This window comes from Montipora foliosa, chromosome 1 (genome assembly GCF_036669935.1).
Source record: "Montipora foliosa isolate CH-2021 chromosome 1, ASM3666993v2, whole genome shotgun sequence".
Classification (NCBI taxonomy): Eukaryota; Metazoa; Cnidaria; class Anthozoa; order Scleractinia; family Acroporidae; genus Montipora; species Montipora foliosa.
Genome location: NC_090869.1, coordinates 4,214,836 through 4,240,921, shown reverse-complemented (window position 1 = coordinate 4,240,921; position 26,086 = coordinate 4,214,836). Strand labels below are relative to the sequence as shown.

Here is a 26,086-nt window from a genome sequence, read left to right as displayed (position 1 = left end):
TACTTCCGCATGATAATCCATAGGCTGTCCCGGTGTACCGAGTCGAAAGATTTCTCAAAGTCTATAAAGTTCACATATATAATTGCTTGCCACTCGTTTGCTTCCTCTGTGATGTTCCTTAGAATGAAGACTTGCTCTGTTGTTCCTCTCCCTTGCCTATAACCAGCTTGCTCCTTCCTGAGTCTTTTGTCTGCTCCACTTCTCACTCTGTCAATAACAATACGACCTAGAATTTTTCCAACTATGGACAATAGAGTTATGCTTCTTGAGTTCTTACAGTCCTTTAGGTTACCCTTCATTGGTAACTTGATTATCAACCCTTTCCTCCAAGCCTCTGGAATAACCTCGAACTTCCATATCTTCGACAACAGCTCGTGTATCTTTATTGTTGAGAATTCTATGTCCGTCTTCAATAGGTCGGCGGTGATGTTATCGATGCCGGGTGCTTTCCCACTTTTCAATTTTCTAACTGCCTCCTTTACTTCGCCTAGTGTTGGCTCAGTGTCTGCAATCTCTTCTATTGCTTCCTGGAAATCGAGCTCTTCTTCGTCATCATCCATGATGGTTATTGGATTTTGTGGTGGTTCTCTGTTCAGTACCTTTTTGAAGTGTTCCGTCCATCGGTCTTGTATATCTTTTTTGTTGCCGAGGAGGTTTCCGTGCTTGTCCATCACCGAAGTGCTTTGACGACTCTGGCTGCCATTGCTAAGTGTCTTTGTTAGCACGTACAGTGTTTTCATGTGTTGGCTTTGTGCAGCCTCTTCAGCTTGGCTAGCGATGTTGTTCAGCCACTTTCTTTTATCAGACTTGATGCTCCTTTTCACCTCCTTGTTCTTCTCAGCATATTTAGCTCTTAGTTGATTCTTCATCCTTTCTGAATGAGTACTTAAAATCTTCTTGTTGATGGCATCCCGTTGATCTACTAGCTGCCATGACTCTCCGCCTATCTAAGGTTTCGTCTTCTTCCTCGGTTTACCTAAAACAGTATCCGCTACTTCGGTATACGCTTTCCTCATGACCTCAAAATCTTTCTCCACCTCGTGTTGATCTTCTTCTAAATCTCCGCCTTCTTGTTGTAAAACCTGGTACCTATTCCTTAGGGTAACCTTGAATTCTTTCAGGGTATCTTTTGATTGGCTGGTACGAAATATGAGCGTGTATTAAGAAAATCTGTTTCAATCGAGGAGTAAAAAAACCAGCATTTTCCTTCATTTGTCGAATTATTTTTGAGAAATATTTTACAAAAGCAATAGAGGACGTTTTCCGTGTTTACATTGCGTCATCTAAACACCCGGGGGAGTTGGGAGAATTCTCGACAGTTGTGCAATTCCTTGACTGCGTCTCGGGTTTGCATAAATGTCTCGAATTATCCCAACTCCCCCAAGCGTTTAGATGACGCAGTATAAACACGGGAAACGTCCTCTATTGCTTAAACATCACACCTAACTGACTGAGAACAGTTTATTGCAGATTGTTTTTTTCAGTGAAACGTACAGCCTGTGGAGCGGCTGGCAACGCTTTTTTCTTAGACTGACATATTTTATCTTTTAATGTACAAACCCGTAAATGATCAAATTTTGCCAAATGCTCATGTTTGTTAAAAGTATTAAACAACCTGAAAGCAATGGTGAATCAAAAACTCAACAGTGCATTTGACTGGGTCAGTGAAAAAAAAAAAGAAATTCAAGTAACATGGGGAAAACTAACTTTCAGGGTTTTCCATCTGCATAACGGGACAGACGCATGAAAAACTGACATCAATTTGTTTTTTTACAATAAAAAGGCAAAGGGGCTGTCAAATTAAGTCAAAACACGATAAGATCGCGAGACAAAAATGCGAGAAACTTCAATTATGCCCCTAAAGTCTTCTCCAAAAATAATCATTTACGTAACGTTTTTGGCATTTTATGTTCATTCCTCTCCCCTTGTCCAAAAAGGGTGGTACTGCTTAAAGGCGCTGTTAAACTGTGCAATTTTTGGTACAACTTGTCTCGTAACACCATTGCCAAACAAGTTGCACGAAACATTGCGCAATGTAACATACCTTGCAACGGGCAAAAATCGTTGCAGAAAGTAAAACTGAGTTCTACTTTCCGCAACGGCTCTGGTAACGTTGCAAAGACATTTTCAAGCTTTGCGCAGCGTAATATATGTATAAATTGTGTCGCAACGGCTTGCAGCACTAGCAAAAGAAAGTCATGTGATCATCGAAAACGAGACAAGTTGCAAGAAACGTTACTTAGTGTAACGCCCATCAAGTAATATGTTTTGCTGTGTGAGAACTTTCCTCAAAACAAAATTGCCAGAAAAGTTGCTAGAAAAATTGCACTGTGTGACAGCTCCAAAGGTTTCTGATCCATCTTTGACAAACTTTTCCAACCTCGGATTAGTATAAATGTAAACATTTTACAAGACTATGTTAAAAGAGCAGCTGTTTTTTTTTAGAATCCAAGCAACTTTTGGAATATTCACCAGAACATATTTTTGGTGTTAAAGTTTGGAATTCACCAGATTTCTGTGGAAAACAATTATAAAAACTACTCTCAATAACTGAACATAAATTCAAGGATTTCTCCTCTGCTCTCTTTAACATTTCCACTGTTTTACAATGAACCACTGGCTCGCTTTGCTCTTTGTTGTGTGATGTCTGTAATTTTTAGCACTTGTTTATTATTTTTTTCGAATGCGTATCTAGTAGCCTAATAAATTTTAACCTTTTACCTAATCAAATTCCATATTCACATGTACCTTGATATTTTTTCGAGTCAATGTTTTACTTCTGTAAAGGCTTCCATTTTTTCGCTCATTTCTGGGTATTTGTAATTAATAGTATTAGCAAAAGTAATGTTGTTGTTTTTGTTGTTAACCTAATGGCAGATTGTGTTGATTATTCTACAATAGATCCTGTACAACCAGAAGCAAGTTGTGCCAATGTTGTGTCAGCAGCTGGCAGAAGCAGCACGCACAGTCATTATGAGCATGGTAATTTATTCAGTGATAAAAATAACTGAAAGGAGGTGTCTGGAACTTGCTTAAGGAGGCTCGAAAGGGTTTTTCGTTGCTACAGTGTTTGTGAAACACTGTATGTAGCAAAGGCACCAAAGAAAGATACCAAAGAAGGATTTTTCATAGTGTAGACAAACTATAAATATCTTTGCAACTCTATTGTTGTGTAATACTTTAAGGGCACTTATGACGTTATATCGGTTACCATGGCAACACGCCAGGTCCAAAAATTTCAGTTCTTTAAAATTATCTGAAAAACGAAGTCGGTGACCTATCGTTTTTATTTCTTTGTTAGAAATCCCCCTAAATTCTTTAACTTCTTAGAGAGTATGACAAAAAGTTATCCAGTAGAATTTAATGTATATCGTTTTATAGTTCGCAGAAAATTGTACTAGATAACTTAACTTTTTTATTTGAAGTGCCATCGTGAATGATACTTGCATGCAAAAAATCAATATAGGTCACCGAGCAAAATTTCGAGATAAAGACCAATTTTTTTCCGCACGATTTATTTCCGGTTCGCGCGATTTTACGCCTATTTTCACTTTCGGTGTGTTGCGCTCGCTAACTTGATTTAAATTTGATTCATTCAACTGACGCGTGTTTCTTAGTTATGGCGTGTGTAGGTTACGCGCGTGCGCGCAGCTAAAAAGCCTTTCGAGGCTCCTAAGGTGGCTAAATACGAGATACAAAAACCCTTAACTTGGCGTGTCAACATTGTTTCGTTGCAAGTTTGGGTCGATGTTTCCCGTTTTTCACCTTGCATGATCATCTTGTCACGCAACAAAAACATTTGTTGCGGGTTGAAGAAAGTTGTTGCGAAAAGTAGAGCGCGGGTCTACTCTGAGCAGCAAATTTTGGTTTTGTTGCTCGTTTTTCACTGATCAAGCTCACAACTTGTCGCGCAACAAGTAGAGGGTTTTCGTATCTCGTATTTCGCCGCCTTAAGATGATTGTGTTACACCCCCATTACGGTTGAAAAATATGTAATGAGTGAGAGAATTTCGTGACGTCTTATTGAGATAGAGGTGGATTTTTGGGAGCGGATAGATGGCCTGTTGTTACAACTTTGTTCTGAATAACTTGTATCTTGTGTTGGAAAGTAAGATCAGGGTATATCATCAGAGAAGTTTAGAAACCTGTCCTTTGTGCCTCAGCCTCATCTTTTTGAGACGAGAGCACTTATTAATTAGAGTAATAACATAAGTACAATACAAGTATAAGTTTTGGTTTGTGATATCGCGCAAGCGCGTGTTCGGAACAGGAAACTGTAATCTTGAGTACGCTATTACGTCTGGACAGGTCTTATCCTCATTGCTGTTAGTTTATGAAACGTTACTTCCACCAGCAAAAAAGATTTATAATCAAGGAGGTGTCTGAAAATTTTGGATAAACAGTTGAATGAAAAAGAAAATGGCACTAGGTGTGCTTTTCTCATTGCATAAATTTTGTTTTCTTTATATAGTTCCTTGTAGCATTACGTTTGGTAATGCAAAGGACCCGGCATCACTAATTCTTGTTCATTTTACTCGCTTCATTTTAGAATGAAACTGCCCTAATGAAGATGTAACCGATTATTTTCACAGCAAACAGATGTTCGGTCCCACCATTTTTTCCTTCGTTGTTTGTTTCAGAGATCGCAAATTGTGAATCAGACATCAGATCATTTGCCAAGCGCCACGATCCAGACACAAGAAATTGGCTGTTTGATGATTTCAACAAGTGGTTCAGTGATCCTGGTGACTCCAGAGCTTATGTTCTCCTGGGTGATGCAGGAGTCGGAAAGAGTGTGATTGCTGGAGCCCTGGCGCAGCGCATGAAGGAGTCTGGACATCTCGGTGCTGCTTACTTTTGCCATCACAAGGATGGCACAAGAAATGATCCCAGGTATCTTCTGGGGACTGTGGCGAGTCAACTCTGTGAATGTAATAGTCACTACAATAATATTGTGGGTGGGATAGAGGGTGTAATTAGGATGTTACACAATGATAAATTAGGTGTTCAGGAACTTTTTACAAACCTCTTAGAACCATTAGCTAAGTGTACGCATTTGGCAGAGCGAAAATTAGTTATTATTGACGCCCTAGATGAGACAGAGTACGAGTCCAGGGAAGATTTCCTTTCCCTTATAATCGAACGTTTCCCAAGCCTTCCTCAATGGATTTTTTTCTTTATCACCAGTCGGCCTGAGGACAAAATACGGGGAAGATTAGCGATAAACAATCCCTGTGTTTTGCGCAGGCGATAGTGAACAGCATGATATTTATCAGCAACACGAGGAAGATATACGGAAATTTCTCAAGAATGGTATCGATTTTTCGCTTTTCCCATTCACTGTGGAAGAGATCACCAAATCTTGTAATGGATTGTTCTTGCATGCATTTTACGTTAAGGAAAAACTCAACGATGTCGCAAAAACAGGTAAGATGGAGGATTACACGCGGAGTGACCTTTTTGTCAAAGGTCTTGAAAATTTCTTTCGGGAAAACTTTCAGCGAGTGTTTAGAAAAGTCGGTAAAGGTCTCTACGAGAAGTTGATTGGTTTTGTCGTGGCTGCCCCATCTCCTCTTCCTGTCTCGTTTATTCCCTTTGTTCTGCGACAAGAAAAATCGAGTCTTGATGAGCAAGAAAAATCGAGTCTTGATGAGCAGGAAGTAATTGATGCCATTATGCAATTTGCTTTGAATCAAGCTTCCAATGATACCGTCACCTTTCTACACAAACTGATTCCGACTTGGTTAACGAAAAATCCAGGGAAGAGAGACTACCAAAGAAAGACCAAAAGAAAAGATTGTCCTCACTTGTTGATAGACAAGAAAAAGGCAGAAGAGTACCTGGCAAGAATTTTTGAGGAAATACTCTCTGGTATAGTGGACAAACTGTCCCCAACATCGTCATGTATAGATGTGGATGTGCAGGACTACGCTTTTCGCTTTGCCATTCGTTTTTTGTGTCATTATGGTGACCAGAAATCAGTAGGAATTGTTTTTAGGTGTTTGACAAGTTTCCATTTCTTGGAGGAAAGAATCGAAAGTGAAAAAATTGGTATCTACCACCTGCTAGAAGATTTGAAGCTTGCTTCATGCTGCCCCGCATTCACGGACTTACGCAAGAAGAATATTCTCCATGAGATCTCCAACGCTCTTGAAAGCAATGTTCATGTTCTTTTGGATTGCCCTCACCTTTTAATTTCCTGTCTTCGAAGTGGATCAAAAGTCTTGCAAGAAACCGGTTTAATTCCCAAACTCTCGGGCCCGTGGTTAGAGTGCAGTGCTTTTGACGGGGAAAGCATTACTTGTCTCTCAGGCTTCAACATTTTTGCGACAGCTTCTGATCAAAGGACGGTAGCGGCCTCAAATGGTCGCTCTATTGTTTTTGTTGATGCATCTCGTTTAACGATAGTGATTGGTCCTTTTGAGGTAATCGAAAATACAATCGACAAAATCAGGCATTTGGAGTTCTCGCCTGACGGTAAGTGGGTTTTTTTCGGTAGACTGGACAAATGGTTTTCGGTTGAGCGTAAACGTGCAAAAGACTTTCCACAGTTCTCTGGAAATGAAGTGATGTATGAGTGGAGCACTTTCACTCCTGACGATCAGTACATTGTCGTGAAAAAGATTGTCACTTTCCCGGAGCGTTGTATTCACTGCGTATCCGAGCTATTTGCTCTTTGGGCCTTAGAAGAAATTCACCACGATGTTACGTTGCCATGCAATGATCATGATTTCAGAGAATTAGCCGAACGATTCCAATTCCGCAATCATTGCGGATTTAGATTCGCCAAAGAATGGCTTTTCAACGGTCTGTTCGATGTTTTCGAAACATTAGCCAAACGATTGCTAGACTACCTTAGAGCACCAGAGTTGTATCAGCCTTCTAAGCCTTTTAAACGGTTAGTCTCCTGTCATCACGGTACGCCTTTTTGTGGAAAACTCTGCGAATTACTACGGTCACTTGATGATTCATCCTTGACAGCAGTTCGCCAACTGATTGTTGAACTTTATCCTCATATATTTGATTTCCAGGTTTGGAATGTACGCACTGGAAAATCTTTGTTGTACGATGTCTTTTTTCACAATGTTCAGTTAAACGAATTCACTTATTTTTGGCACGTAACGCACGACATAGCGGTTACGGGATTTTACGGCATCAACGCTAAAGCCTCTTCTATCATTAACATAGCTGTGGCAAATGCTGTTCACGCTGTTGCTCTTGACATCGCTTCTTTTGACCCTTTCAACCGAGGTGACCAATCTTATCGTCTGCAGGAAATGAAAGAACACCTAGAGGAGCGGGAAGATATTGAGCGACAGGTGGCATGGCTAGCGAGGATATTTTTGGCATCCTCTCGAAAGAGGTCTCAACTTTTTCTGAGAGAATTGTTTTGCGTGAGTTTTATTTGCGTTTCACCACGCAAGAAATGGCTCCTCCTGGTCTTCCCTAATAAATGCAACATTTTGCGTGTGTACTCTTTATCGGAAGGAAATGAAGAACAACATTTCCGTGATGATAACTGTATCCCGAGAGATCTTGGTGAGCCGTTTGTTGACTTCACGTTTACGAATGATGACAGCTACTTCATATATAGCACTTCATCAGGGTCATTACACGCTTTATGTCTTCAAACAGGTACAATTTTGAAAAGCGTTTCGGGAGCAAATCTTTTTTACTGCACTGATGAAAAGCAGTTTTATTGGTTTCAAAGTACCAGAGGCGAAAGAAAAGAAATCTTTTTGACCGACTTTTTGAGTCCATTGAGATTTGTGGCATCGACGTTTGTACTGAAAGTCCATCCAAGTGAACCTTTGTCGCTTTGTTCTCCACGTTGGGACTCGCTTATTAGCATTTTGACTCTTACTCACGAAACCATATCATTCCTACTGCGGTGTTTACTGGATGATTATCGTAAACAGATGCTTGATAATTTTGTGCTGTCTCCTGACGGAAAGTTAATTGCCATTCACAGAGGGAATAAGATAGAATTGTTTCGTTCTCTGCTTGTCTTTTACGATTCAAAGCATTTTACAGTCTACGAACACGAATCGTCGTTCACGGCTGCACTTGCATTTTCAGCTGACTCTAAATGGCTCCTTTTTTGTGTCCAGGATGGAGTGAACGATCCACATATCCACGAATGGGATGTTGAGAAAGGTGTGCTTGTCTCGTTCAAATTCCCCGTGTTATGTCCACCGACGGTTGAATGCTTTTGCATTTCGTCGGACAAAGCAAGGTTAATCTTGTGCGGTGACAATGAAGTTGAGATTTGGGAGTACGAGAACTCTCCTTGCCGTTTACTAGCAAGAGCCGGCGTCAGTTCATTTTACAGCACATTTAAGTTCAGTCAGTGCACCCTTTCGGTGGACAATAACCTGCTCGCTTGCTGCATTGGGAACAATGTTGTTCTCTTCAGCAGTGTTCGGGACTCTGCGAAAACTCCTCCACCCAAAGCAATTCTTCGCGGTCATCTGGCAAGAACTGTGTTTAGTAAGTTTTTGAAAGTAAATCGTTATCTCTTAACGTACGACATTGATGGGTTGGTGTTTTTGTGGGAACTGGCTAGAACAAAAGCTGTCGCATTTGCAAGGATAACACAAGGCCAGGAGAGCATTGTATGTCTGCTTATGTCTCCGAAAGAGGACACAGCAGTTTGCTTGTTATCCTCAGGTCGAGTTTGCGTCATTAAACTCTGGAAAATGGAAGACACAGTGAGCTCATCCGAGATAAGTCGACAAACTGTACGGGAATTGGTATCAAAATCTGAGATTTCACCTGAAACCTTCCGTGATGAGGATTTTAGCTTATCACAGTGGGAAGAGGATATGTACTATGTTTATGATGATGAGGATGAGGATGATGAGGATGATGATGACGACGATGACGATGACGATGATGATAATGATGATGATGATGATGATGAGGAAGTTGACAAATATGATTGAATAGTTACCACTTCTGAAGTAAATGAGAATTCTCCATTTATGAAGCAAGTTTTTCTTCGCGACTTTCCCAGGAGTCTCTAAAGTTACGGCCGAGTGCAATTTTCGTCATTTTTGCCAGTCAATTATCTTTATTTTTACATGTTAGTTTTCATATATTTGGTATTTTTGTTTTCAGCGATTTGCACCACACTGGAGCTGCTAAGTTTATATCTTGCAATCCTCAGTTCGTATTGTGTCTGATGCAAGGCGACAATCATTTTTCCTTTTGTTTGCAACTTTTAACATTTTTGTAGGAGTGAGGTATTCCGCTACTGTCTTCAAATGAATGGAATTCAAAAGATTCCTCAAAAGATTCAAAATTTTGTACTTCCTCGTGCAATGGAGTCACCTGCTTGTGAGGAACAAAATATTTTTGATACAAGTATAAAAGGCAAACAGTTTGTCAATGGGGAAATTAAGTCATTAACAGAACTTTACAGTCACTATATGCCAAAGACAAACAACTGCATTCGTCATCACCCGTGGACTTGAACTCTGTGACATCACCCGTAGTCGGGATTAGAATTGCATGATAGTTGCACTGAAAATAGTGAGTAATGCAACGTTAACCCGATGTTTCAGTGGCGACCAAACAAACAAAACAAGGGCAGCTTTGTGAAGTAAAAAGAAAGGTCTCTAATGATTGAAATTACACAGGAAATAAAACCATCATTGATCTTCTAGGATTTCCCAACCTTCTGATCAAGACAGGGTAGGCACCAGTTGATGGGGACCTCAAAAACGTCGCAACCAGCAAAATCCAGCTGGAATTTGTGCCCTTGTTGCTGTCCTACCTTTCTCCACAAAGGGAGTGTTGGCAATCTAAAGATTTGTTTCTTGGTCGTAAATGACGATTTGAATTTTATCACTTACGATTTTGCGCATGTTAAGTCCGTTTTTAATGCATTGAATTGGTCTCGCCGAAAATACGATTGACTTTCATTCCGGACAGCCACGTGCATGTCACGTGATTTCATGCGAATCTAACTCTTGCATCTCTTGCTGAATCCTCATGCAGGTCATTGCATTCAAAACCATTCCAAAAGAGGTTCAGTTACATTTTTGGGTATCAGTTTTCAGAATTTCCTAATTTTTACATTTAAGTAAGTTCATATAGAAGAAAGAGTTATCATCGCCTAAGAAAAAGAATTGTAGAAAATGGGTAGGTTTTGTAGAATGTGCTACATTTATAGTATTACGAATAAGAAGTTATTTTAATACTATTCCCGGGATGCGGATAGTTTTGTTGTATTTGCTATCTCATTTCCAAGTATTCGTAAACAAAGAGACACATCTCGGACTTCTCGCTTACAAGCTATTGCTTGGGAGAATAGATATTTCAGGCTTAGATAAAACTATGTTCAAATACCTTTTCAGACCGTAGAAAAATTGAAACGTTGGATGAAACTGTTACAAACTATTTTAGGTGCATAGTAAGTGGTGCTGTTTCAAGCCGAGTGGGGTACAACCATAACCAAGTTAGTCAAAGCACACGCAGAAAATCAAATGACTCTTTACATACAGCCAGTACTAGTCCTTAGTTCAGGAAAAACCCTGCTTGTTCAGTTACAGGTTTTTTTCTTAAAAAGTGGTGCAGGATAACTGATAACCAAGGGCTGATTTTCACTAGCATAAGCACAGGCAGTATCTTCAAACTGCGAAGAGTCGCGAACCTTGTTACCTTATTTAGTTAGATCTTCGTAAGATTAACGACAGATCATTAGCATCGCATTTACGGCAAACATCGGGCTCAAACTAGAGATAAACAAAAAAATCAAGAATCTTGTTTCGTTTACTCTCATTTCTTGCCTCTTATCTGCAGATATCAGGCAACTTCTCAATGGAGAAAGACGACTATTAAAGAATCGGACAAGAAAATTTTCCAGCTTTCATTAAAGAAAAAAAAAACAGCAGCCTAGCTGCCGTTTCCCGTTTCACGTTAACGCAATGCTAACTGTCTTTTTATGTCTGCCAATGTAGGCCTGTGTGTAAGGCGAAAGCAGCGGGGAGCGCGAGATTTATGTGAACGGCAAACGGTACATGGCAGGATACTGCTTGTCATGAAGGATGGATAATTATCTCATTTTCACTTGTCTTCCTCTGAGGAGAACTGAGTTACTGGATATCATATGACAAGAAGAAAGAAATGAACTACAATCAAACAAGTTTCTTTGATTTCTGGAAAAACTGGCTTCAACGTTTTCAGTGCCTGACGTTTCCCGTTTTCCGGAAAAGCGATGTTGCCGGAATCTCTCTAGTTAATCGATTGCCAATCAGTATTAGCCACTCTCTATGGCAATTAGACTTTGCTAGGAAGCATATATATATATACTTGTATTTACTAAGGTTATACAAGGGATAAATGCGTGGCCCTTTAGTTGTATTAAGCATATTAAAATAAAATTTTGAAAGCAGGACCTGTTTGGTGTTAGTTTACATTTGATAGCCAGCGCAAATCCCTAGAGTAATTGGCCCCGCAGGCCAAAACCCGAGGAGGCAACCTAGAAGTCCCCGCGTAAAAAGGGTAAATGTATAAATATTATTGGTAGGTACTGCAGGGGGAATCAATCTCGATTTGCTCAACCGGGTGCGCAAGGTGGTATCGGTATTGCTTAAACGGGCGCTCAAGTGCTATTGGTATTTTTCTACACGACCGAGGTGTTTTAGGAGTCACGAAGTAAAAAAATTGGCAAAGAGAACCAAAAGTGCTGTTCGGGTTAGCGACTAAAAAATCAAACATTGAAGCAGATCTGATGCAAATCGAGTTACCTGGCTCAGAAATTGATTATCAGAAACAGAAGCGACCATTTGTCAGACGCCAATCGGAAACAGGGGCGACATGTTCAGCATAAATTTAAAGGTATCAAAAGGGCCTTTCATAATATCTTAGGCGGGGACAGTTGTAGTGAAAACTAGTAGTAATATTCAGTTAGGGCCTGTTCACGTGGAGGTGGGGGACCCCGGAGGTATATGAGGTACCCCGCCTCGGTGGGGTAACCAATCTCTCCATACAATTTCTCTTGTATGATGCTGAAGGTTTGGTACCCCGTTTGACTGGGGTGATTTATCTTTAGATTGAACATTCCGCCAAAGCATTTGGAAACCTCAGCCCAGCCCCGTGGGACTATAAAATATTGCACGTGAAGGCTTGCTTTATTTGACCACGGGTAGGCGGGGTACCTCACCTACCTGGGGTCCCTCACCTCCATGTGAACAGGCCCTTACACACTGAGAGAAACAACCAAGACTCCTGATAATACAAACGAGTGGGACTAAAAAGTAGTAAACCAAGTCCAACAACATTTGCGTCCATATCCGTCTCTTCTGTTTAAAAGATTGACGTGTAAATAAGGTATCCCTTCGCTATAATCAAAAATCCGCTTGGAGCGTTTTTGATCCTATTTCTTCCATTCCTAAACAACAATAAATGATCTGGTCACATGCAGCTACGCAAAGTCAGTGGAGTTGCAACGACCAAAAGTTAGTACTTACGGCCTTCGCTTAATTCACTATGACATTCCTCCGAATTTGCAGTAAGCTTTCAAATTGACTGGGTTAGGAATATCTCGGTCTCCTTCCAAACAGCTTTCCGGCAAAATTATTCCAAACTACAACTACTTGACTATCCCAAATGACTGTGAAAGCAATATACAAATTGATACCTGCCTTGACAAACAGCTTTTGATGGCGTTTTTCACATGTACATGGGTCACCAACTGGCAACTGTTAGGTTCAAAACGGGATGTATCGTTCACCATCACAGAAAAAAGGACAGGTCCCAGTACTGTACCCTGTGGAACCCCGCGATTGATGTCTAAGAATTCAGTTATATTATCATCTACTACAACCCTTTGTTTTCTATTACTTAGCAAATCTGTTAACCAGTTTATAACATATGGGTTGATTTCAAGATCTTTAACCTTATTGCAGACAATTCAATGTGAAACAGTGTCGAATGATTTAGTAAAGTCAAATGAGAAAACTCTAACACCGTTAGATTTCTTATCCAAGGAGTTCAACCAGTAATGCTGACATTTGATCAACGCCAAGGTACTGTTACAGTTCTTTTTGTAGGCAAACGTTGGTTGATTTTGTTATATCTCCTGAATATTAATGTACCTGTACGCCGTTCGCTATGTTGCCTACTAAAGTTAGTCAAGAGCTCATCAAGGGGAACTACTATTTCCCAAACTTGGGCCAGGAGTCAACCCTTCCCCGAGTACATTTATTTATAGAACGCCTCCCTTGGGAGATTCAGCAAGCCTACTGTTGTTAAAGCCAATCGCAACAAAGCTATCTCATTGCCAAGTTTGAGTTTACACTGAGCGTACACTTTTCGATCCTACTTCTCACTCTTTTATCCCAATACACTACACAGTTTTACAAAACGACCGACACATATAAGTTTCCATATAGGGTCCCAAGATATACGAGATAAGACCGAATATGTAAATAAGAGCTCAATAAAAAAAATTAAAAGTTTAATAATTAAGAAATATTCACCTCAGTGGAGGCAAATTAAAGGTGGATAGAATGTCCTTCCCGGCAACCGAAGTGAAACGGAAAGGCAAATTTACCCCCGAGTCAGCCTATCAGAGTGCGCGGAAAGCACTATTCACGACACGTATGTACTAATTCGAACAACTATTATTATCGCCAAGTCCCAATGTGAGGGTGGGTCGTTTGTTTTATGGAATAGTTTAAAGCAGCTTGTTGCTGTGTAATCATGTGTTTGGAATTTAAAAATTTATCACTCGGCAGGGGTAATGCTCCGTTTAAGGGCATTTGTTGTTGTTTTTTCTTAACAGATCATGTTAGTCGTGTAAGAGATCGATACTAACAGTTCGCCACCGTGTTATTTGACTCCCGCTCCCACTAAAACCCTAACAGTTCTCTCGAGTCCTTTGGAGCATCCTCCCAGTACAAGTAGGATTATGTTGTGCTGATCTATGCGGTATCCTTTGAACTGTTGTCTTAGTTCCAGCCGCAGGGGAGTTATCCTGGTCTTTCGTAGCTGATATAGATTCGTGGATTGAGCATCTGCTCGTACAGCTCATACACTGTAGGTACCGCAAATCACATGTGTTGGATTGGACGTCAGGGAATCAGCTTCCCTTGCCAACTCTGACTTAGCACGTCCTCCTTCAGCTTTTCTTGCTGAGCTCGTTTCAACTGCTGTTTAATCCTTGTACCTGGGATCTCATGTCCATCCTCAGTACAGCATGTAGGGTTAGGGTGCACCAAATTTAGCTTTATTCCAAGCTCTTCCCCATACTTCAAAGCCTCCTTGACAATAGAACAATGTCCTAGCTTTACTGAGCGGTCTTCAAACTGGCGCGCCAGCAACATGATTGGATCCTCGTTCTTGAACAGGTCGAGTGCACCTTTGATCTTAATCGCCTTGTGCACTCGGCTTTGACGGATCGTAGACCTCGTCCCTTACAAGATGACATTTGAGCCCAGCGGGTGCCTTCCTCCTTGCTCTACCACGATCTTGCGCATCTCACAATCAATACGTTGAAGTTCTGTGAAGGAAAGGTGTTTTGTCCACATCAAGTAAGTTTAGGCAGGTAAGGCGTACCGATTGGAGGCTACGATGCGATTGAAATCATAGAGTGGACTGGACCATATGATGGACATTCTGTTCAGGTACACCTCGGCGGCGAGTTTAAAAGCTATCTGATCTTTTTTGTCTTTCCACCACGCCCAGAAACGTATACTGAGCTCCCTCTTCTGGACACTTGATCACTGATGCCTCGTCGAATGTTAAGCTCTCGGCGTCCTCTATCTTCACTCCTCTCTTGATGTGTACAACAGAGCACTTCTTCGGATTTAAGCTTAGGTGCAGAGGCAGCAAAGATCTTTAGATCTTCGATGCACAACAAATGCGTCACTTTGGTATCAATCGGCTTTGAGAGTCTATATCCTTCATTTGCCTTGAGTTTCCAAGAGATGAGATTCAAGCAGATGGTAAATCGGCGCGGACATAAAGAATTCCCCTGAGGCAGTCCTCTTCTAAATTGGATACCCTCCGACATCTCCATTCCCAGTTTAGTTCTTATAACATACCTGGTGTTCCAGGGCTTAGAGAGTTTGGTAACCACTCTTGCTAGCCATCTTGCGAATCGATGTCTCGACATCATCTCACTCAACCACTCGTGTAATTCCTCTGCTCCGCCTCTATCAGTACGTACACATCCAGGTGCTGATCCATGTAGGTCTTAAAAAACAAGCGGTGACCCATTTATAAACTGTATTCAGACATGTTATTGGTCTTTGTTTATCGCTGGATACCACTCCTGGTTTGGGGATCAGTGTAGTTTCCTCCAGTAAACCATTTGGGAAAGTCACCTTTCAGCTCAGAGATATATTTGAAGCAGTGCGTCACCCCGTGGTGGAGAGAATGTTTGGACCACCATATATATCTTATCCGGCCCCGGGGCGCTCCAGTACGTTTTCTTTTGCACTGTTTTATTGTTGTTTTATCCCAACGTATTATTATTATTATTAGTTGTAGTAGTAATATTAGTAGTAGTAGTAGTAGTAGTAGTAGTAGTAGTAGTAGTAGTAGTAGTAGTAGTAGTAGTAGTAGTAGTAGTAGTAGTAGTAGTAGTAGTAGTAGTAGTAGTAGTAGTAGTAGTAAATAAAGCTGAAATTGATCTAAAAATAACTCAGTCTGTAGAAACGCCGTTCCACAAATACAGTGAAGTTGACGCTCTTAGTTAGGGACTCCTTCCTTGCGATGAGGCACAGAAATTGTTTGTGGGTATCCAGTGTTCCCCGAGTCTGCTCGCGCTAGGAAGAACGGGAACGAGGCTAATCCCGGAAGTGAAGAAACCCCCCAGGCTCCCTAGGCTTCGTTGAAATCGAAAGAAATTTCGAAGAGTGTGAAAAGTGTTACTCAAAGGAAATGTAGTCAGTTCTTCTTTTATTTCGATGGACTTTCGCTGAACTGTTCAACTACTTGCGCATCCAAACAGTGCAGGCTTCCAAATTCTACGGCGATACGCTGCGCTAAGACCTGGCGAGTGGGTGTATTAAAGTTGGAGCGAAGATTACCTTTGACTGTTGGCCAAGTGTATGTATATTTAATAATATTGTTAGAGCTGTGGCGTCGATTAGAGTCGTTCTCAGATAATTATTTGTCCTCATCGCGGTTCTGTCATGACGAAAGTATAGTGTCACGGTTAAAACTCTGGGGTGGCCGGGTCGCCCGTGGGGGGACTTTTAATAAGACGTACTAGCTAGGGCACCTAAAATTTGAGTATGCGACTACGATCCAAAGAATTCAGCCTGATATATTGTGAAGTGTAAAGTTGAATTAAAAGTAGAATAGCAAGTTGTTTAATTTGGCTACGTTTCAGTTCTTTTCCCAACTTAATTTCACTGAATCCTGCGAACTTTTAGTGTTTAAGGTGGCTCAAACCAGTTTCATCACTTTAAGGACGTTTTTATTAGAAGGGTTATAACAACTATACTGTGTGACGTAACAGCAATGTTTTGAGCAATTATTGCTTAACAAAATGCACCCAGCAAATAAGCTATATGCCCGACAACAGTCATTTGATTATCATTATCAATACACAAGATAACACGGACGTATACGGGCGTTACTAAACACAGGAACGGAACGGAACGGAATATATCCGAAGAAACCGGAATATGCCGGGATGAGGCAGAATGACACCGGAATGAAACAGAGTGAACAAGAATGGTACCGGAATATATTGAAACGCGCCGGAATGACACCGGAATGACACTGGAATGAGGCGGAATGACACAAATAAAGTGGAATAAACCGCAATATGCCGGAACAAGGCGAAATGACTCTGGAATAAAACAGAATGACACCGGAATGAGACGGAATAAACAAGAATGGTACCGGAATATACCGGAATGAGGCGGAATGACAACAGAATAAGGCATAAACCATAAGGACACCAGAATCAAGCTGATTAGCGTGGACCGGAATGACAAGGAACAAAAAGTAATTTTTATCAGTCTAGACTGTGGAAGAATAGTTTTTGCAGAAGAGAGAGACTGACAGAAAAAAAAATACATTAAATACATTATATCTCCATCACGTGTGGGTCGTGGGAAGCAGGCAAGCAGCAGCGGTAATTAGTTGTGGTTCGCTGAACTTGATTGTGATTGGTCAATACACAACTGACCAGTCAGAATGAAGTAAAAATGTTCACGGGTTTCCTGACTTGCACAGTGAAAGCCGCCTTCGAGATCCAAAGACAAAAACAATTAGAATAACATTCTGTTTCTCTTGCTACTGCATTTGTTCACAAAAAAAATGTTACTTCCACAACAAATAATTATTCATTTAGCGACAAATATACCTGTCAAATTTTTCTCTTGATCGAAGTGTGGAAGTAACATTCCGGTGTCATTCTGTTTTATTCCAGAGTCATTCCGCCTTGTTCCGGCATAATCTGGTACTATTTTTGTTCATTCCGTTTTATTCCGGTGTCATTCCGGTGTCATTCTGCTTCATTCCGGCATATTCCTTTCCGTTCGTGTGTTTAGTAACGCCTGACGTATACAAAACATGGACCCCAGGTCCATGGATCACCACTGTGGACCCAGTCCATGGACCCCTTCATGGACCCCATCCATGGACCACCCCTGTGGACCACCCCTTATTTTGCAAAGTTGCAAGCAGAGAAATCTTTGGACGAAAGAGAGAAGCGATACTCGCACTTATCTGGACAATTTAAGCTGGAGTCCATGACTACGATCTATGTCACGGCATTTCCGATCTATATAGACTATGATCTATACAGACTACCTGTTCCGCAAAAGAGATAAACACCCGGTAATATGACATCAACTTGATGCTTTCATTCTTAACAGGAATATAGGGCTGCCGGCTGTTGTGCGCTTTTCATGTTTACGGGCTACTGATTAATTAAGCAATTGTCACTTAGAGACACCTATATACCATCAATTTCAAATTGGTGGCTCCAAAGGGATTCGTCTATAACCCGCACTTCAAATATACATTCATTTTGTTCATCGAGTTCTTCACCGGAACAAACGAACCCAACAAATTGACCAGTGCGCCCAACCGTCCTCACATCGCAGGGGTCATGGGTTCCACCTGAATTTTTCAGGTGTCTATAAGAGAAAATTGCTGAAATTGTCTAGATAAGTGCAAGGACCACTTCTCTCTCTCTCTTAAAGATTTTTCTCACAAAATGAGGGGTGGTCCATGGACCGGGTCCATGAAGGGGTCCATGGACCGGGTCCACAGGGGTGGTCCATTGACCTGGGGTCCATGTTTTGTATACGTTCAGATAACACAACGAACACCAAATAAACTCAACTAACTTCTCTGCATTTTTCCAATTGCTGTCCGTGTTCTGCCTTTCTATGACTTAGCATCGATTCAATTTCTGCATATCTCCTGACTGAGTAGATGATTTGTGTTTTGGTTTCACATTGTTCTCTTTCGTAAATAGCTTGGCCTTCGCTTCAAACATTTTGTTGGCAGATATGAATTCGCTGTCTTGCAAAATGTTTATGTTTCGGGTGAGAGGAGCGCAGGTTAGATGGCGACTGAATGGCTGCTCTTAATTCCAGTCAATGCACTTGGAGTTAATGCTTGGCCTTTCTCTGTTTTCACTTCCAGTGAAGAACTTTTGCAGAATTTAATTCAAGTCCGTTGGACTTACTGTTTTGAGATCCACTGTAATTTTTCTTTCCTCACACCATTTCTCGAAATTTCTATCGAGTTATAGAAACATGAGTGAAAGTTTGGGGGAAGGAGAAAGAAAACAACGCGATGAGAAAAAGGAAAACAACTTGTTAACTCTAATTATCAACATGTAAATTATCTTTGCTCGCGCCATCACTACGTCAACAGCTCCTGCTAGTTCTGTGTCTCCATCGAGTTACAGAAACACGATTTTTAACCAATCCGCGGGCATATTTTCTTAGCACTGTTTTCTAATTGTCTTTACAAGTTGGAAACTATATAACTACATGTATACTTAAAAGTTAAAATTCCTTAAAACTCCCTCTAGATCTGAAGCGAAGTAAAAAATGGACATCTTCAATCTCCGCGATTTGACAGTCAAGTACACAAGACCTCTTGCAACCTAAGGCAAGAAGACAAAAAACATGCGAAAAAGATGTCATTGGCATTGCAACACTTGATTTGATTGATATTTTTCAGACCAATCACTTCATTGCTTAACTAAATTATAAAACGTTTGAATTTTTTCATTAGCGATGTTAATTAAAAATAATTAAAATTAATTTTATTGTTGTGAAAGTCAATTCTTGCTAGAAATGACAAACTTTGGCAATTAATCGGAAGATTTCAGACAGTAATCTTGCGACTGGGAGATACGGTCCAAAATCTGGAGTCTAGCTCCAGGATTATCCGGAAGAGTTGACAGCCCTGTTAGCAATCTGAGATAGAACTATCTGCAAAGTTAAAAAAAAAAACACTTGGGAGCCAATTCAGAGCTGCCTTAATTTTTTCGAAAAAAGTTTTATATTGCTGAAAAGTTTGGGTAATTTTGGGTTTAATCATTTTAACCTACACTGTACATTACATCTTAACCATGGCATATTTGAGCCATGGACGATTAGATGCTGATGTTTGGGCTATGGCATCACATCAGTCTATAGTTTGGAGAAAAGTGTCTTAGTAGGAGTATTGAGACACCTTGATGGCATGAAGGCAAGTTAAACGTGAAAATCCCTCACTTTTCGTTGCTGTCCATGGCTCAAAGTGCGTCAGTTAGGTATTTCCCAACCTGGTATATTAATTTAAGAGCACTGAGACACATTGCATGAAGTTCAGATTGCCCACTTTTCTGACTTGTAGTAATAAACTTTCCAACCTCCTGCATTACAAGGAGTTTATTACTCAGGGTACACATATGCCTTTTGGAACAAGGGGATATGTGTTGAAGCCTTTATTTAGCTGTCAAAATAAATGCTAGAAATTCTGAGGTCTAGCCTGTCTGGTAAGAAACCCCTAGAAAGTGCTCCTTCATTATAATTGCAATTACAAGCTTGCTGCCATCCATGAAGTAACTAAAGATGCCAGAAAAATCATCCTTGGCCATGCATTGCTTTGAAAATTATTGTAAAGCTAGTGGTCTGAAGTCCCAGATAAAACCTGGAATGGCTCTGCTTTAAGAAATTAGAACTTTAAAAATAACTTTAGGTGAGCAGGAAACCCTGATGGATGGTGTTCATGTCATAATGATTGATATTGTTTTTTTACATTATAATTGCGAGTAGGACATATGGACCCCATCTTTATATCCATCTTTTGTTTTCTTCTACACAGTGATGGAAGATGTCAAAAAAGCAAGGTCAGAGGCCTGCAAAGGATGTTCTCAAAGACAGCTTTCGGGAAATATACGGGGGGAAGAAAAAGGAATGTCAACATTCTGGTAAAGTGTTTTACTACCATTAATATAACAATCATGGTGTTGGCCTTGTAAAATAATTATATAAATATTATTCAGTCCAACCATTCATATTCTGCTATTTGAATTAGGCTTCTTAACTGTGTGTTATATGAGATGTTAAAATTAAATTTAAAAAATTTGAATAAGGACTTAAATAATTGGTTCATTATTGTTAACATGTAAAGTACAGTGTATCTCAACAGTCATTTATGCTTGAACGTTCTGTGACAATAGTCCATTAGATTTCACAGCATATCCAATGGGCCATATTTCATTTTCATCTCATCGCTTGTTAAATGCGAAAAAGAGGATATAAAATGGGCACGGCCAGGGAAACAAATTTTATCTTCAAGTAAGTGCTGATGGTAATCTCTCACGAGTGACTGCAGCGACTGTCAGCACGAAACTTTAGATAAAATTTGTATCCCCGAGCGGCCAATTTTTGCAATGTTTTAATTTGTTTATTATGTAGATACTGATGAAATGTTCAAATTGACAATTAATATTATATCACAGTATGTGTGGAATCAAGGACTGGAAGTAGTCTTTGTTTATGTCTTTTCCCTTCTTAAGTCTACCATCTTCAGTTGATAAAAAGCTAATAATTATAAGCTACTTTTAGATATTAATATGTTGTATTATCATAATTAAACATGTGTGGTCTTTTTACATGGTTGCAGTGTTGGGATAGCTGAACATGCATATAATTGATGTTTTGACTGTTGAACAAAAATTACAAATTGAATTGCAAAGCAATTGTTATTTTTTGCCTGAGTTCTACTGGCATTACTAATTCAATCTGTAACTATGGGCGAGCTTTTCACATGGGAATTTAGAGGGTTCACTGTAGCAGCTCTTTGCAAGATGCATTTATAAGTATTTTAATAGACTCACCATGCGTCACAGATAACTCCTTCGTGTTCACACAAAACATAGATTGAGGTGATACTTGTCAGTGGGAAAAGGTACATGTACCAAAGAACTGTATTTCTTGTGGATACCAAAAGAACAGTGCATCTTTCCAATGGCTGAAAGGAATTCACCTGACTGCCTTCTAATCCTTTGAGTTCTTCAACTTCTCCCAGTTTGAACTTACAGGGCATCATTTTACACTCCAACTCTAAACGGAGACCAGACGGGTGCATGAAACTAGCAGAATTGGCTATTCCTCTTCCGATTCCCTCTTTATTATCTCCTGCCTTGTTATCTAAGACATGCGGCCCCAGCAAAACAAAGACAAGTGATGATGTCACAAAAACAAGTTTTTTTACAAATCACACTCAAAGATGGGCTATGTTTAAGTCCAAAATATAATGCGTTTACATGCACATAAAAAAGCTACATTGTATTTTGTGAGAGAATCACAAATCACAAGTAAATAAAGGATTAATTCAGCATGTGCTAGAATGAGGAACACCGGAACATCACGGAACATCCTGGAACACCAGAATATCATGGAGCACCCAAAATAATAAAGACCAACGAAAAAGTTAATTTTGAAAAATACAATTTAAAAAGGGCTTTGGTTTTCTGCTGACCAAAACATTGTTACAGATCGCCATCTTGATAGTGCCTCCCAACATGGAGAGCGTTGAGTGAATTACAATTAATCAAGTCATTTACCAAATTAATGCAAATTATCCAGCTATGATCAACGCAATCCTTGGTGATTTTATCTGTCGGCTTTCTCAAAGCAAAGTTTTTGGTTTAATTTTAATTACAAACCTTTTACTTGTGTATATATTTTTTTTCTCTATTTTTTTTTTGCTTGTACAATTGATGTACGAAGTGAAAAACGAATTTTAAAAAACCGCTAATTTTCCGCATAAGTGATGCGAGTACTTTAACATGGGTATTTGCGCTTTCCATGCTTAAAGCTTGGCAATCTGTCATAGGAACATAACACGCTTTGAGAAAGCTCTTCGTCTGAGTGATCACTACCTGACAGACTAAAAATCACCAAGGATTGAGTTAATCACAGCCAGTTTGCATTTGTAAATGACTTGATTTTAATTCATTCAACGCTCTCCATGTTGGGAGGCACTACCAAGATGGCGATCTGTAACAACGTTCTGGTCAGCATAAGACCAAAGAGCTTTTTTAATTGTGTTTTTAATAATTTATTTTTGTGTTGTTCTTTATTATTTTGGGTATTCTGGTTTAAACATATTATGCCAATTAAATCTTTCATGCTTCATGGGGAAATAATTGTACTGCCCCAATCAGGCTAATCACACAAAAAGTAAAGGGTACTTTCAAGCTGTCTCAATGGAGTGGAATCAGTCTGACCTACCCATGGCATTTAAAAGCTTCAAACAATATTGCCAGCTATTCTTTGAAGGCCCTTGAAGCGTAAAGGAAGAGGAAGTAAAGGCGATCCACCCATATCCTACTTTGGATTGTTTAGGAACGGCAAAAAATCTCCTGGTTTGTTCAACAAAGAACAGACCAAAACTGAAACAATTTTTTCAAAGTTGGCAAGATACTGTGTATCTATATAACCCAAGTAAAATTTTTGGATTGCAAGGTACCACCTGCAAGGTTTTGGGCAAACTGATGACGAGAGAGTGTGGATTTCAGGTGTAAGATATCAGACAGTGGAGAAATGCCGCTTTAATAAAGCTGAGCTCAAAGAGCATTTGATTGAACTTGTAACTTATTTTTGGTACTCATGAACGGAAGGTACAAGAGGTTCTTTTAGGAAGAGATGAAAAATTGAAATGCAACAAAGCAGTGTACATGCCAGAACAAGAGAAGCTACAATGAATGACATACTGAAAATCCCCAGAACAACAAGGAGGGTTGGCCTGTACTGACGAATGCTATTGAGCAAAATCTAAACCCCCAGTGTGGAAAATGTGGACTGATAGCCACAGAAAAAGTGTCCAGCTCAAGGTTCAAGATGTAGAAAATGTAATCAGTGGAACCACTGGGAACGGGTATGTAGGAACAAACAAACACGGGGTGGAGAACCAAGTTTGAGCCTCGAACTAAGGCAATCTGTAGGCCAGAACCCACAGGATAAGGCAAGCCAAGGCAAGGTACATGCAGTAGGAGAAATAAACTCTGATTTTGAACAACTATGCCTCGAGTCAATTCAGGTTGACAGTTCTAATTTTAAACCTGCAGTAAGAGATGAGGCTTTTGCCAAAATCCAGTTAGGTCTACCACATAATAATCATCCCAACCATGTGCTCAAAGTGAAGGAAGATAGTGTTGCACAAGGAAATGCTCTGCCCTTGTTTCCAGGCCAAGTGGATGATGACAGCCTTCCAACAACAGCCAGCCAGATCAAGCTGCACACAATGGCACACAAATACCACAGTATGGAGTGTGCTCTACATGTATTAAGGGTGCATTCGATTCACCCTATTCTGGAATAAGAATACGTGGAGTGATGATTTAAAACGGTATGCTTGGTGTATCGAAGCAACAAGGCTAATAAAGATATGTTTAAAATAGCATTTTTAGCTGGTGTTTGGCAATTTTAACGTGAATCTCCATAAAAACAAAGGATTTATATCTTCTATTCCTTGTTTTCCTATACCGGAATACAGTCAATCGAATGCACCCTGAGTGTTCTTATGGTGACAGGAAAACTGATGCAGTCTTCTTTGTTACTGATGTTACCGCTATCTGTGGACTACCCACCTCTTGCCAGCTCTACCTGTTGGAGGTACTATTTTCAATACACGTCTGTTCTAGTATGAAGTCTTTTCCGGCAATTAAGGGTAAAGTGCGTTGACCCTTAACTGTTATAACTTGACCGTTTTGAAGGAACTGGAAAGTTAAAGGGTGAATACCACATTGCCACTGACCCTGTAGTTCATGCACCTCGGAAATGCCCAATACACATTAAGGATGATGTTAAGAAGGAACTTGATGATATGGTCAGTCAAGGAGTTATTAAATTGGTGATTGAACCCAAAAGTCAAATTGTCCCAAAAGTCAAATTTGTCTTGACCTCAAAGATCTTAATCGCATACACCAACCCTTGAAGACATCACTGACATGTTCAAAGAAGCTCAGTATTTTGGGTGCCAGTCATGGTTATTGGTTTGTAGTTCTCGATGAAGAGTCTTCCTACCTACAACTACCTTTAATAGCCCATTTGGCAGATTCAGGTTTACTCTCCTTCGCTTGGGGCTCTGTGTTAGACAAGATATTTTTCAACAGAGGATGGGCTTCATCTTCGATAAGTGCTCTTGAAAAGTTGGTATTGTCGATGACATTGCAGTCCATGGGTCTACTGGATGCTGGTTGCATGGCAACATGGGAATGTTTATAACCTGGACACGTGCATGATTAAAGAAACAAAGATTACTGTAGAGTCGGTCATGTGATCCACATACGGGATAATTATGAGGAGAGCAGGAAAGTAGTAGTATTGGATTTGTATTTGTTGTGTTTTTAGCTAACCCAATTCCATTACTAGGGCTAACGCTCACATGGTTTACATGGGTAGAAAACAGCCCTTCACATTACCCTACAATAGTTAATTCTGTTGGAACATTTTAAAGGACTTCTAAAGCAGTGGAAAGATGAGATGGGAGTGTGTAATATTAATGAAGACTTCTAGAGATGCAGGAGCCAGGGTGTTTTGGAACAGAAACATAGCCTGCTGTTATAACATTGTTTTAAAGGACTAGGGTCGGTTGCTGGAAGCTTGGTTAGTGCTAACCGTTGGTTAAGAGGTATCAAAACCTATAGGTTTCCATGGTATTTTACCCTACCTGGGTTGCTCGAAGCATGGTTAGTACTAACCAGCCTTTCGAGCAACCCGGGCCTGACCGTCAATATATTAGTAAGTAGTATCCAGGAGCCTCCACTAGTGGAAACAGGCTCTTAGAAGGAAAGGGTATCCAAGGCTGGGAAATCATGTCAACCCAGCCACAAGCCCCCTTCTGGAAATGGAAGGGGTGAGTTAATGCTAGTAGAGAATTCCCAATGTGTTCACTGTCTCCTTTAATTTGTAGCCTTGAGATACTCAACAAGAATTACTTGATAGCTCACTGGAATAACTTCTGGTGTTATGGTACTATATAAGGCAACGTTATGGTACTATAATTATGAAACCCTAATTATTGCTTAACAAAACCAAATGTGCCCACTATTGTGATTTAATAGGTAAACATAGCAACATGAAAGCTCTCCAAAACCACCCTATATTTCATCTTTAACTTGCTTATAATCGGCGACCCCCGTTTTTATTTTAGAACAGTAATAAGCAATTTGTGATAGAACTATCGGGAAAGTTTTAAAAAATTCTTGGGAGCTAATTTTTTAAGTAATTCAGAGCTACCTTAAATTTTTGAAAAATTAAAGTAGCTCTGAATCAGCTCCCATGAGTTTCATATGTTACCATAACATTGCTGTTACGTGATAGCATTGTAATGACAACCCTTCTAATAGGAAGGTCTCAAAAGTAGTGAAACTCAGTTCCAGCCACCTTAATTTAAGCATGATGCACACTTAAGAACTGCACATAGAGGCAGGCAAAATAACATCAATTGAAAGCGGATCAACGAAAATTGAATGTAACCATAATGATGCCTTTTCAGGTGCTGTAGATGGAAAAACCAATTATGCACTGTTATGTAGACTTCTGGCCAGCCTGGGCTCAAAAGTGTTGAGGGAAGTGTTTGACAGAAAAATTCCTCC

General features: G+C 40.0%; 2 protein-coding genes across 6 annotated transcripts in view; both read left to right on the top strand.

Annotated features, from left to right (window-relative positions):
* The window catches only part of LOC137999357 (uncharacterized), a 194,280-nt gene that overhangs the window by 60,804 nt on the left and 107,390 nt on the right, over positions 1 to 26,086 (top strand). For all 5 annotated transcript variants that reach the window (XM_068845514.1, XM_068845433.1, XM_068845749.1 and 2 more), the window contains one exon: positions 2,902 to 2,982. In XM_068845514.1, coding sequence (XP_068701615.1) covers positions 2,902 to 2,982 — 81 coding nt within the window. The remainder of the gene's footprint in view (positions 1 to 2,901; positions 2,983 to 26,086) is intronic.
* LOC138000549 (uncharacterized) overlaps positions 15,834 to 26,086 on the top strand; it is a 27,995-nt gene continuing 17,742 nt past the window's right edge. Inside the window, exons 1-3 of the mRNA XM_068847081.1 lie at positions 15,834 to 16,062; positions 20,302 to 20,407; positions 25,987 to 26,086. The exon at positions 25,987 to 26,086 is cut by the window's right edge and continues 539 nt beyond it. Coding sequence (XP_068703182.1) covers positions 20,311 to 20,407; positions 25,987 to 26,086 — 197 coding nt within the window. The 5' untranslated portion in view covers positions 15,834 to 16,062; positions 20,302 to 20,310. The remainder of the gene's footprint in view (positions 16,063 to 20,301; positions 20,408 to 25,986) is intronic.